The sequence below is a fragment of the Leptosomus discolor genome, chromosome 18 (genome assembly GCF_034619465.1).
Source record: "Leptosomus discolor isolate bLepDis1 chromosome 18, bLepDis1.hap2, whole genome shotgun sequence".
Lineage (NCBI taxonomy): Eukaryota > Metazoa > Chordata > Aves > Leptosomiformes > Leptosomidae > Leptosomus > Leptosomus discolor.
Genome location: NC_141408.1, coordinates 7320416 through 7334457, shown reverse-complemented (window position 1 = coordinate 7334457; position 14042 = coordinate 7320416). Strand labels below are relative to the sequence as shown.

The window sequence follows — 14042 nt, the reverse complement described above, 5'->3', positions numbered from 1 at the left end:
TTTCTTTTCAAATAAAGTTCTCATTTTAGTACTGTCAAGTTTCTGTGGAATAACCATTAGTCCTGTCACTTATTCAGGGCTGAGCCTGGATGGTTTAAAATGCACTAAGCTTTGCTCTGATCACAAACCAGCTTTTCTACGTGAGGCTGAAGCAATATCCATCCACAAACACCTCTTTTTATCTTGGCTTTGCAGCATAGCATGTAATTTTCTGTACTGCTTGAGCTCCAGCATCTAGGCAACGAGAGGTGAGCTAAGGACCTGGTTTCAAACTCAAGCCTTTGTTTTTTTTTAAAACAGACCAAGCCCCAATCCAAAACCTCAGATATTATTCGAGTACATCAAGGCACATCAAGGAAATGTGAAGTGACATATTTGGAACAAAAGCTCGTTTGTAGTCAGATGATTTCATATGGGGTCCTGAGCACTTGGTTGGATAGGGATGGGCTGGAGGAGCATTTGCCTCTCCTCTGCCCTCCTGTGGGTATAATGAATGTGTCTCAGGTTGGTTAAACCTGCAGGTAGCATTTTCACATGGATGCTACAGTTGAGCTCCTTGTGTTTTTGTTCTGAAATGCCTCTCATTGTTCAGGACAGTGTCATGTGTTGGGTTTGCTTTCTGAATGCATCTTCTGTGGCGTGGCATTTCATGTGGTTGCCAATATGGATTCAGACCTGGTGGTTGGTGCTTTGCTTGGCGAAATGTGCCCAGCTCCTGTGGGGAGCTGGTCTTCGTGGGGCTGGGGGCCACGGGGGCTTGGGGTCAGCGGCAGAGACAAGCAGAATCTGGTTTTCTCTTTTTAAGACACCGACTTGAAGTGGCATTATACTGGCTCTTGTGTTTCTGTCTCAGCATTCAGGCAGCATCATTGAGGTCTTAGCAATGGAAAACTGGCCTCAAATATTAGTAGAAAATTGCTTCAGTAGTTAACAGGGCATGCAAAGCCCCAAGCTCCACCTGTCTGGGCGTGCACTGTTCTGTGGATTCCTGCAGAGCTGGCTTGGTGGGCACTGGCCGTGGCCTGGTGTCCCCTCTGGTTCAGGAGGGTTTCAGCTGGGTTTGCTCAGTCTTCCTTGTGCCAGGGTGTATTTTAGATACAGATGCATGGTTTGGGAGGGGATTTAGTTGATTTAAGCCTGTTTTCCCTCTTTTTGCAGGTGTGTCAGGAGTAAAAGCAGATCGCTTTGAGGAAGCAATGACAGCAAAACACTGCGCGCTGTCACTGGTGGGAGAGCCCATCATGTACCCGGAGATCAACCAGTTTGTGAAGCTCCTGCATCATCACAGCATCTCTAGTTTCCTGGTTACAAATGCACAGTTCCCAGATGAGATTAGGTAAGTTGGACAAAATATCTCCCTACTAAAACATTTGAGTGCTGACCTGTGTTTTAATTCCATTTTATTGCTCATCAGAGTCAGCTCTGCATGAGCACTGACAATGAAAAAGCCCACTTGGTGTCTATTTGATTTTTAACCTTAATCTCCCTGGGCTCTTTCTCATCTCTTGTCTTTCCTCCAGTTTGATTTTTCTTTTCTATGTCTCTTAAAGTGTGATAACTTCTGAAAGTGAAGAGAATGTAATATAGTACCTCCTGGAGGTGTGAGGGGAGAACAGTGATTGAGCTGTGTTTTGTGCTTGGGGACATGGATAACTGGTGTGAGTGTTTCTGATAGCTAGAGCAGGAGACTGAACTCATAAATTGCCTTTTTCGGTTTTGCTGCTTCTCTTGAGTCTGATCTTTGTTCTGACTCCGTAAGATCAACCGTAATGGCTCAAACCAAAGACCTGTGCATCCCAGCATCTCCAGCAGGAACCAGAGTGTGGGATAAGAGAAGGTGAAAAGCACATACTGATCTGCAAATGTGGGATCAGTAGTTTTTAACCTTCCCCTCAGAGGGACTTGAGCTAAATGTTCAAAACATTTTAATGAACTCTGAAAGAGTCTTTCCAAACGCAAAGAATCCCTGTTTCTGATGTTCTTGAGGATCTAGGCTGCTTTTAACAAAATCCGAAGCACCCTAGCAAGGAAATGCAGTGTGTGGTGCGAGCTGCAAGACGGTTGGGAACTCATCAGGATACCGTCAGCTAACAACACTGGCAAAGTCCAACCCTGGAGTTACGTGAGCGCGTTAGCGGAGCTGTACACGGGGTGGTTTTGCTGTGTCGCTCAGCTTGTCATTTCAGCTCGATGCATCTCCATGTTAGTGCTTTCTGGTAGAGCTTCCTTTTCACTTCCTCCTCGTGCTCTGAATATGGCAGTGAGGGGGGAGGGCATGCGATTTTTGAGTGAGTAATTATACACTACAAAGGCATTCCAAATGATTGAATAATTGTGTAATCAAGTTACTTTAAGTCATGTATTATGTGCCTGATAGACAGAAATTGCTCTTTCCTAAAAATAGCATGTCAAAAAGGGAGCACAGACTATATTTTGAAGCTGCTGTTCTTAAGATCTGCTGGATGTTTTTAAAAAGAAACAAAGAAGAAAGTGATAAAATGCTAGTCTTGCTGTCTTGAAAATTGCAACTGATCTTTGGCTCATCAAAGCAAATGATTTGCTTAATATGGGAACTGAAGTATGCACCAAGCTCACTTTTCTGTTGTGAGCAGAGGGGAGCTGTAGTCTAAAAGTTTGTCCTAAAATAGGCAGCATGACCTCTGGCATCCATGGTGCAAATGGGGAGTGTGGCCTGGGGTGTTCGCTGGGTTTGAGGGGGGCCCACTGGCTCTGCAGACCCCCTGGCTGGGTCTGCAGCATGGTGCTCCCTATGCCTTCCTCTCTCCTCTCCTCCTCTTGTATTTGGACTGCAGCTTCATCTGCCTCCAGGCACACACATGTTTTCATAAAGTGAAGGAGGTTTTATAGCATGTGAGCTCGTGTTGAGCAGTTACCTGGCTCTTGTCCTCTTCCTCCTCTTGTTTCTGATTAGTGACTGTGAACAAAACCCCTTGTGTATGTGTTTGCATTTATAAGCATCAATAATAATAATGAGCAGATACTTATTATTGCTCATAAGCAAATGCTTATTTTTGTTATATGGATGTTTCTGTTCTTTGTATCATTGACTAGGCTGTGTCCTGTCTGACTTGGTGAAAGCACCTCATGGCTGGTGGCCTGGAGTCAACTTAATTGCTCTTGAATTGTGCTATGCTACTTGGTCATGGGTTCTGCTCAAGTTCATATGTGGTAAATGCCACGAATTTGATCTCCTGGGTGCAGTCTCAGCTGTCAAAGCTAGCTTGGAAATTACAACCAAAAGTTAAGGAGGAATGTTGGAAAATCCATCCTAGTGCCATGCAACTGATTTTTTCCTGTTAATTATGAAATGTAGCTGTGTTCTGGGAATATCAATTTGCTCTGCTTCTCCCTGGTGCTGGCTGGACCCATGACTGCCCTTTCTCTTTGGCAGAGCATGCAGGAGGTCATCCTGGCTCCAGTCCCAGCCATGACAGAGCCCTGTGGACTGCTCTGCTTTGGAGCGATGTGGGACAGAAATGCCTCACTGGGATCCCTTATAATTCCTTAATTTCCTCCAGTATAACAGTGACTCTTGCTTTTGCTTGTCCTTAGGACTGAAATTCTGAGGGAAGACTTGATTTTTTTTTTTTTTCCTCAGATTATATTTTGAGAAACACTTGCTCTGTCTTCAGCAGGGCCTCTTTTAATTAGGCGAGTGCAGCATTATGTAAAGAAAAGAGTATTTTGGCTATGTTCTTTGAAACAGAATACTTCAATCCACTTATGCCTAGAACATTTGGTCATTTTTGGAGATTGTGGCTTTGGGCTGCCTGTCCAGACAAGTTTGTTTGCAAGACAGGGGTGGCTTTTAACCAAAAATGTCAAGTTTGTTCTGGGCTATTTCATTTTTCTGTCTAAATACATACAGAGAGAATACATTTAGGTAGGTTGTTTGAGTGTCCACGTTAAGTGGGGGTTTTCTGGACACTAAGAGCTCTGCTCAGTCTTATTCTAGACAGTTCTTGTCACTTTGTCACCTTTAGGGAGGGCAGGGGGTTTGGTGTGTCTTTAGGTGGCAGCGTTTGGCAGCTGAACAATAGTTTCTAATTTCTTCTGATCTATAAAGAACCAAATCAACCTGGGACTATAGCCTGCTCATTAACAGACTTCACGAAGAAACACTTGCAAAATATTGTCCTAAAACTGTTAAGAGCTAAAGGGTTACCTACTGCAATTAGGATGTCATTTCATCTCAGAGACCCTCGGGGTGGAAGATGCTGTGAGGGGTGGATGTGTGTTAGCTCACTGGCTTTATGGTCTTGTCAGTGACAAGGGAGCTCATTTTAGGTTGTTCCTCTTAATGCCCTTCGTTATCCCTTTCCTAATGGACTGCAGGGTCGCTGCTTCTCCTTTATACCCTTGGGGTTTATGGAAAGGATTAGACTCAACTCGGGCTCTTCACGCAGCAGAGGAGGTTTAATCTTTTTAGAAGTTACCGGTGTTGGGCTCTCAGATGCTGTGCTCACCGGCATTATGTGACCAGAAAGACTGTACTGCAGGATTTATATGAAATAAGAGCCTTGGAAGTGGAAAAACACGTTTGGGGATTGTGCTTGGTTTTATTTTCTAAACAGCTTTGATTTCCTTTCAAAAAATTGTTTGACTGATGATGCCAGCTGCAGGTCAGGTAAGTTCAATGTGTCCAGAATTAGAAACTGGCTGAATTATGGCTGAATGAGATTATTTTTCCGTGGGCCGGGGCAAAGTGAACTTGGGAAAGGGGCTGAGCTCTCTGTTTTTTAACCATGGGGGCTGTGGTGAGAAGCAGAGCCTTTCAGAGCGTCACGTGAACCCCTGGCAGCCTGCTTTGGGAAGCCTTTCTGAATGTGTTACAGCTACACTGGAGTGAAATATGTTCCAGTTCAGTGAGGAAAAGATAATTAAAATGTCAGCAAGGCCTCTGTGTGTGACATTCTTAGTAGTGGGTTGTATTATTTGTTGACAGTAGGTTGTAAAGTCTTGCTATTAAGATGATGGTTACTTGGCAAAGATGAACCACTGGACTTTGATAGTTTTCCCTGTAAATACTGATGGTTCCTGTCAGTACTGGACCAGGAAGGCAGCTTGTTCAGAGATACTGTATCTTATGTGTGCTTTGGTAGGAAAACACAAATTCAATTATCAGTAATGTCTGAAACCAGCAATTCCCTTCTTTTTATTTCCAAGGAACCTTGAGCCAGTAACGCAGCTGTATGTCAGTGTGGATGCCAGCACCAAAGAGAGCCTGAAGAGAATCGATCGACCCCTCTTCAAGGATTTCTGGCAGAGGTTTCTAGACAGTTTAAAGGCCTTGTCTGAAAAGGTACCCAGTTAAGAATGTGTTTTTAAATATTTTTTTCTTCCTTCTGCGCCTTACCTACTCAGGATAAAAGTAGAAGACTTGAGAGGCTTAAGATGGACCATGGAGTGGGTTCTGGATGTGTTGGGAGCATATTTACTTATTTTGTACATTAAGGTGTATGAGGTCCAGCAAGTTTGATCACTTCCCATGGGGAAGAAATTTAACGACAAAAGGAGAGCAGGATGTGTGTCATATAGGACAGTAAACTCTGCAGTGAATATAGGATGCTAGAAGAGATCAAGAGATTATAAAATAACAGAAGATTTCCTAATGAAGTGTTTACACTGAAAGCAGGCTGCTGAAGGAAAATTAGAAATTCAGGGAAGCCTAGGAAGAGTCATAAATCCCCATGTGGTACTTAGCACTGGTTCTCAAAGGTTCCCTTGAAATTGCAGTATATAAAGTACATTAAAAACTGTGTGCTGGAGTTTACTAGCTCTAGTCACCCTGCTTCATAGAAATCTGCTTATTTCTGGAAGATTTGCCCAAACCAGTAGATCTAAGGATAATAGCAAGGGCGACCCTTTACGCTGTCAGTGGTTTGTAGTAGTTTGTGTTGGTCTGAGCGCGCTGAACAGTGACCTGAAGGCCCATGGGATCGTGTCTGCTGCTGTCAGCTCAGAACTTAGTCTACCGTGTAACAGTTTTTGTAGTAATTAATGAAGCAGTTGTAGTCCCAACATCACATGAATGAATAAGAATAGTGTTTCGTGAGCGTGTCTTCCCTCTCTTATTTACTTACACTGTGCTCTGATGGAAGCAAATACTTCTGTTTACCAATTTGGCAGAAGTTGACGTGTTACCTGCTGAGATGAACAGACAGGAGACTGTGTTTAATTTGAATAATGAGTATTTCTGCCTTCTGAGATGTGATGTTGGACCATTTTCTGCCAAATGTACTTACATTAGTAGATCTGGGGGACTCAGTAATTGAGTGACACTTTCTTCTGCAAAGGTATGTGAGTAGCTTAATCAAACTGTTTGTGTGCAACGGTGCTGGCTGATCTTGTTCAGCAAAATCTCAGGCCAAACTCTGAGCTTACTGAGATCAGGTACAAGCCTAAGTCCTCTGTGTGTAGATGAGGCTGTGGAAAGAAGGGGAGCTAAAGTATTGAAGGCAAAAACTTTGAAAAAGTCTTTTGGGAACTTGCTTTTGCCCATCATTTCTTTCCTTCTGCCTCTCGTGACCCTGGATAGGTATGGTTTGTTCATTGCTGTGTGTTGTCAGAAATTTCCTTGCAAAGAATTGAAGGTGAAAATATTGGCAAGTCTGTCCATACAGCTAAAAATACACTGGTCAAGGTGAAGAGGAGAGGAAAAAGAAGCTCAACTAGCAGGTGCATTTTCTCCTCATAGCAACTGCACTTTGAAGGGTCCTTGAAACCCTTTTTAATTAATAGTTGCTCTAGTTGTAATACACTGTTCTGCCAGCCCCTGCTCAGCTGCATATTGCGTCATCACACGTGGGGGACAGCAAGAGGTCTTGGGGAAGCTGCTGTTTGTTAGGTTTTTCTCTTAATGTTATACATGGTTCTGGAACCCAAAAATCGTCTTGAACTGCTTCTGGGCAGAAGCACCTTTCAGTTTTCCTTCTGAGCGCGTTGCTTAGTGTTAATGTGTGATGTTAAGCACCCTTCCATAGGACTGTGATGAATGAAAGGTGGTGAAAGCTAGTGGATCTGCTGATTCTTGAGAAATACAGCTCCTCTTTCAGAATAGGTGGGGAAGTGCTGATGCGTTGTGTTGGGAAAGTGATGCTAATATATCTGGAAACAAAATACAAGTCCCTTATTTTCACACTGCCTGACAAACCATCCAAGCTTATTCAATTCTCCTGGGACTGAGACACGCTGGCATTGCAGCTGATATGAGTCACTGATAATAAGAATCATGGATAGGTTTGGTTATGCACATTTGAAAAATAATGAAGGGTGAAGGGAGTTTTTCAAAACACAAGTTGTACCTTGCTGTGCTGGCCGTTGTGTTGTCTGGCACGTGCTGTTCCTGCGCAGTTGCCCTGCTCACTTGTGTGTCTGCTGGTTGTTCCTGGGGCTCTGCTTGGTGCTGCAGGGGTGAGTAGTTAGAGACAGGTCCTGCTGCAAAATGTTAATAATCCAAACAGATGAGCGGGAGAAAGTAAGAGGAGAGAATGCAGTCCTAGATGAGGAAGGAGTGAGGATGTCCTTCTTGACTGTTCTCTCTCCTGCCACCAAAAAACAGGCTGTTTTTTTTTTTTTTTTTTTTAAATAGAAATGGAAGGCCCTGGGCAAAGAGATGGGTTTCAAATCTGTTGCCTTACTGAGAGTTGTACTGATACTAGAGTGCATGATTTTAACTGAAGTTCTGCACAAAGTTTTTGAGCTCTTAAAGGAGTGAATTTAATAATGAGTTGTTCCCAGTATGATTTGACAGCATCACACAGCATGTTGGTGATTAGTTGCTACAGCATGTTCAAAGGAAGTTCAGGAATAAAAGATAAAAATCTTTTGTGACACCTCTTTCTGCAGCAAACAGCAAGAAACCCCCTCTTTGTCCACTGCTATTTGGAGCAGGTTTTATCCTTTCTAGAGTGATTCTCATTAAGATCTTCATGTTAAATTTTCTATGCTGAGAAATGTTTTTTGAGAGAGGAGTTTGTTAAACAGCAGGTAGACTCCCGGAAGGCTCCATTTGTTTCTTGTCATGTGTCTTCTGCCCTCCAAATTAAATTGAGAGGAAAAAGAAAGATGTTAACATGTGCAATTTAGAATGTGCCCTTTCCAAATGTCACGTTTGAGAAGTCTCGTAGTCTTGTCCTCTGACAGCCTTGAGTTCATAAGAATGATTGAGAGGTGACTTGACTTGATAGACAGGTGCTTGGAGGAAGCACTAAGGATGTGAATCCTTATTCTCATCGTAAGGATGAGAAATCTGCGTTCCAGTGTTTGAAAGGCAATTCTTCCCCAAATGAGAGATGAGGTACAAATTAATAATGAGGGTCCAGAAGTTCAGGAGGGAAGAGGTAGATTTTCCATCCCTTGAAGTTTCATGATCAAGTTGATGCTTTCTTCAAAAATACTGTTAAAATGTGCTGTCTGAGCAAGAAAAGGAACCGATGTTCTGTGAGCTCTTATCCACCTGCAGTCGGGCTTGTGATCCATTTGTGTTTTGACTTTGTGCTCTGTTTCCCTCAGTGTTATTAGACCAGATTCTGTAGGTTGAGAAACTTTGAGAACTGTTGTTCTTGTTGTCATAAATCACCAAGTGTTTTCTCAAGTGATAGGGACGTTGACTGAGACAGCTGGAAATCCACCACTGAGTTGCTGATAAATGAAGTGGGGATGTAGTGACCCAGTATGGCACAAGTGCTTACAGATTTCTACCCAAGCACTTTGAAAATAACTGAAGAAAAGATGGTGATGGACATACCAGCAGACCATGCCCTGTTTGAGGTTCAGCGTTACGTTGCAACATCTCTGGGCACGCTTTTTTCCACCTGTTGAGAGAGTAAGACAACCCTTGAAGCAAGTGACTGCTGGTCCATGGACGTTCGTGGGCTTGATGAGCACTGGGAGAAAGGTCCCTGGTGTCGCTCGTGCTCCAAGGACCACTCTTCCAAGCTTGATGTGGTGTCACCTCTTCTGTCTGTATCTTCTTGACTTAATCATGATAAATCCTGTCCAATCTGCTCGATACGCTGTACCTTATAGTACTTGCTGTGCTGCCAGACACCAAGTAGGCATTGCTGAACTGCTGTAACTTTTAGGGGACAGGTGCCAATGTTCTCTTAAACAGATTGGAGCCACACACAAAGCAAACGGGGGAAAAAAACCCTTTAGGTTAATAGATGTTATGGCACTGCCGGAACTGATGATGAAGCAGAACCTTATCCTTCCTGTCCTTCCAGGAGGGTCAAAAAAGCAAAAGAAACAACTTTTTTCCCTGGAGTTTAAACTTGTGTCTTTAGACATCATACACAACTCTTGCTTTAGATCTCAGGTAAGACCTTGCCCTCAATCTTTTTCTACTTCAAAGGGAATTAAGATTTCACAGATAAACAAGGTCATGGCTCTGTGGGTGAGGTGTAGCAAATGTCTGGGTGTTTTTTTTCTTTTTTTTTTTCTTCCCCCTTACTGCCGCTCTCCCCCCGCCTTGATTAAAAAGGGAACAAAAAGGGAAATTCTTGGCTCTGCTTGTCCTGGGATATCACATATTTGACGGTGCACGGATTTAGTGCCTTGCTAGGAAGTGCTAGAGATGGTTTGTCCAGAGAAAGGCATGAATTATAAAAATGTTCTCCTAGTACCATCTTCTAGGTCTGCATTTGCACACTGCTTACAGGTAGTTCCTTTTACATTTCTGGATGATAAAGATGCCAGCTTGCATATTTAAACGTCGTCAGGCTTGCATCTGGTGTTGTTTACTTTAGCTTTTTTTTCCCCCAATGTGATCCTTTCTTCAGAGTTATCCTTGGCTTCTATGCAATTACAAACGTAGTATAAATACATTCAGTTACGTCTTAAGCATGTTTTAGTGCTTATTATATAATATGACAGTAACAATTGGTTGTATGAAAAGAGCACATTTGATTTGCATGGAGATTTATGTGGTTGCTGGGGGAGGGGAGCTGGTTTGTAGAGCCTGGTCTGCTGTTTCTGAGCTAAGTGACTTTTAAAGGAGAATTTAAATGTAAAAGTTGCAACAGATGTTAGAATCAGTAATCAATTTTGCCACTATAAATTTAGAAGAATTTGACTCTTCTGCACAGTAAATGCTCTCCACCAGCTGTGTGCTTGTTTTAATGGTTTTGCTAATGAGACTTCTGGTGTAAGCCTTTTGAAATGCAATATGATGAGTGTTGGAAAGGTACAATGTTTAATATTAAGTTATTGTCTCTGAAATACATCATCTCCTTTCAGTTTAGCTTACAGCAAGCAGCAATCCAAATGAGGCTTCAGTGAGATTCTTGGCTGCAGAAGGAGTGAAATCTTATTTGTTCTGTCTGTGCCAGTACCTCTTGGTTTGCTTGCAGGCAAGAAAAGGGGAAAAACGTTCATAAACACGCTTAACAAATCAAAATTATTTGTTATTCCAAGCTGCTGGTTGTTACTGTGTATTTTACGAAGACAGGATCGTGAGGCCTGCTGAGAAGGCAAGGTGCCTCTGGCCGCCCAGTGAGCCCAAGGCAGAGGTGGGGGTAAAATCCATGTTGTCTTAGTCCTTGTCCAGTGCTTTGTCCATCATCTCGCATCAATCCCCTCCTCCTCATTACTGCCTGATGCTTCGAGGTGGCCAGGCCTGTGGGCTATTTGTTTGCTGCTTGTTCTTGCTGGAGGAGCAGTTACAGCTGCAGAGAGGCTGCCCAGCTGCCACCCTTGTTGTTGGTAGAAGGCACTTCTCCCCCTTCCCGTGTCTTTTGGAAATGCGCTCTGACCTATGAAGTGCAAATGGGAGAAACAGGACTGCCCTCCTCTTCCAAGTTCGCTCTTCTCTTTCACTCCTCAACTAGCACACGTTATTTAGCTTGCCTAGCTTTCCTACTACTTAACATTTAGGAAGCATTTGCTATTCTTACCCTTTGTTAAACATCATCTTTCTCTTGCCTTGAGCTCTTCCTAGAGGCTGCATGAGAGATGCCAGGCTTGGCTTTTAGAGAACTTGATTCAAACCAGTTTCTCTTCTCCCTTCCAGCCCTGCTGTTATTTATTAACCCAATCATTAGAAGAGGGCTGCTCTGTTCCCTGGGGCTTGGCTCTGGGAGCCAGAAATCCCCACTACTCCAACAGGCTACATGGTCTTGGGGCCGTCTCCTCACATTTTCATTCTCTGGTTGTGAAATAGAGCAGTAGTCTTCATGTTAAAAGCACCCCAGGAGGACAGAGCAGTGTGTGTTTATCTGAACTCTTAAAAGGCAAAGAACGAGCCTAAAATTCTGCTTGTGGCAACTATGCAAAGGAAACTTGTATCTGCACTTTATTTTAAAACATGTTTTTATTTAAGCCTATAAAGTTGAAGTAACTGGGCCAAATGCCATAGATTGGGATTGTGCAGAGCATTGCATAATATTCCGTTCTGCTAAATGCATTAGCTGTCAGATTTTTCTACTCACTGACCAATTATCAGTGGCTCTAGCATGATGATTCAGATAAGAGGCATTTATTGGGTTCATTGAATCTATTCATTTGACATTTCAGGAAAGATGAGTTGACAAAGCATCTGCAAAAGTGTGATCTATTTTCTCATCTCAGATGGCGAGTGTATAATTGAGGCAAAAACACTGCAAACAAGAAAATGGGTTTTATGGGAATGTGGCAATGGGTGTGCTGGTGCTCCTCTGAAGCAGAGCGAACATGCTCATGGACTCATGCAAGGCAAATAAAATCAGGAAGACTTACTGCTTTGGAGGGGATGAGAAATCCTTTCATAAGGGGTTAGCTGTGATGGAGTGAGTAGTGCAGGTGTGTTCAGATGACAGAGGCTGGGCTGCTGGGTCCAGGCTAGCAGAAGTAGCTGGAGTGACACGTGGACTTGGTGCCCCACAACTGTTCAGTGCCACAAGTTGTTTGGTGGAGTGGGCTCTGGGAAGGCTCTCCTCTGCTTCATGATGAGATCAGTGTGCTTGGCTCAAACTGCTGCTGAAGGTGATTTGACCTAATTTAATTGGTTTGGGGCTGAAGCAGCTGAGGTGTGCTCGGTCTCTTCCTCTGGTTCTCCTTTAGGGCACGATCCTGCAGCGGGTAGGTGGCAGTAGAGCTCAGGGAATGGTCGTGTCTTCAGCGTTCTGCTTGTCAGTAAACTTCCTCAGCTCCCATTTCAGCTTCTTTGGCTTACCTGAGTGCCAGTGAAGAGCAGAGTCTGACCCTAAACTTCCTTTGTCAGACTGGCTTGTAGCAATAAACCAGCTCATGCAAAGAAGTGCTGTTTTTCCTTGTTGCATGTAGATGATTGTGCCTTGGCCTTGTTCCTTCGTATGGCTCTCCGCCCTTAAAGATCCAAAGGGAGCTGGTGGTGTGAGTTGGGTATTTTGGACACTTGCTGGTGGGTGTAAATGATGGCTGGGATCAGTGGGGTGGACTGTGACCTCCCAAACCACGTGCCCCGTCTGTCACTGCCATAGCTGCTGAAGTAACCCATCTGGAGCCTTGTTGACTTGCAAGTTGGCAAGTTGAGAGCCAAGTCCTGCATCTTCTTCTTGGATGAGACTGCTGTTAGATTTGCCAATGTAAGAAATGCGGGAACTACAGCACACAGATTCAGTGTCCTCTGAAGCTGCTAAATTGCTGGAGCATCTTTCATTTGTGGAGTTTATTGTCTTGTACAGCCTTGAATGTAGAAAGCCAGTAATTAGTAACAGTGACAAAAGGTCAAAGCAAAATAGCAATTTATTTTTCACTTTTTACACAGTTAAGCCCTTTGTGATGGGTGAGCTCTGCTTCTGTCATATTTGTTCAGCCATTTCTAAGTGCAGTAGTTGGGTATGATTACTGTGCTGACTAATTTGGGGATCTCCCTTCCTTGTTATCCCAGAAGATCACTTGGTGACTCATAAATTTGTTTGGTGGAGGAACTGACATTAGGTGCACTGTAAATGATCTCCTCTAACTGCTTAGCTCTAAAAACAAAGGAGCATAGAGAGTATAGGTGGTGGTGAGCCCTGAAACTGGAGAGCTGGTGATCCATAGTGCTAATGCAACTGTTTACAGACCTGTAAAAATATGTGTTTGCTTCACTGCATTTGTTTCATTCTGGCTTTGTGTTGAAATTTGCTTAACAGTCTTGAGGAGGCTTATCACCCATAGGACTCTTCTGAAGAGTCCAGCTTTCTGTGAAAGTAGGAGTATCTGAAGGCTTTTTGTAGAGAATGCTTTAATTTTAGATGTTGGAGTTTTAGGTAACGTGAAGCATATAGCCCTCAAGGCAGGCTCCTCAAGTGGGAGTAGGAGTTGCGCTGTGCATCTAGAGGCACTTAGGACTTTGTTAAACTCTTTTTTTGTGATGGTTTGTTTTTTTTAACAAAGAGGCGACGTAATTTTGAAATCCATATATTAGGCTCATGAAGACCTTTGAAACCTGCAAGATTTTATTAATCTGTTACAGACTGGACTTGGACTCCTTTACAGAAGGTGAGGACTGCATAGCATAGCTATCTTTTGTCCAGCATTTGCTGGGCAGCCTTCCAGCCAAAGGCTCTGGCCGTGCTGCCAGTTGACTGAATAGAAAGTTGCCATTGTTGTTCAGGCTGCCAGAGAGGCAGATACCCACCTTCCACAACTGTCATGTAATTTAAGAGTTGAATGTGTGCCTCTGAAACTAGGTGAGATGGTGCTCATCGGTAGCAATGCATGGTGCCTCATGCTGGAGGCTTGCATTCAGGCGGGTTTGTGAAGCTGGCTGCTCCCCAGCTGCTCTGCAGGAATGAGACTTGGCATTTAGCCTGTGATACTAGCCCTGGTGTTTTGCCATAACTTTGGATTACTTCTACAATTTGTGTTGAGAGATTAATTGTCTTTCCTTCTTCACCCAGCCTCTGTTGCATTGAGCAAATCCTTCTGATTCTACTCTAAATATTCCATTTTCATCCATTGGTCCTGTTGCAGTTGTCTGTGGGGAACAGACTTGTGAATCTGATGGAGCAATACCACACTTAGAGTGAGGTGGGGACAGCAGGATGCTGCACGGTGGCAAGTGAGAGCTCTAATGT

General features: G+C 43.5%; 1 protein-coding gene across 4 annotated transcripts in view; it reads left to right on the top strand.

Annotated features, from left to right (window-relative positions):
• The window catches only part of LOC104353289 (S-adenosyl-L-methionine-dependent tRNA 4-demethylwyosine synthase TYW1-like), a 102835-nt gene that overhangs the window by 47551 nt on the left and 41242 nt on the right, over window positions 1-14042 (top strand). For all 4 annotated transcript variants that reach the window (XM_086475187.1, XM_086475188.1, XM_086475186.1 and 1 more), the window contains exons 11-12: window positions 1159-1336; window positions 5188-5323. In XM_086475187.1, coding sequence (XP_086331313.1) covers window positions 1159-1336; window positions 5188-5323 — 314 coding nt within the window. The remainder of the gene's footprint in view (window positions 1-1158; window positions 1337-5187; window positions 5324-14042) is intronic.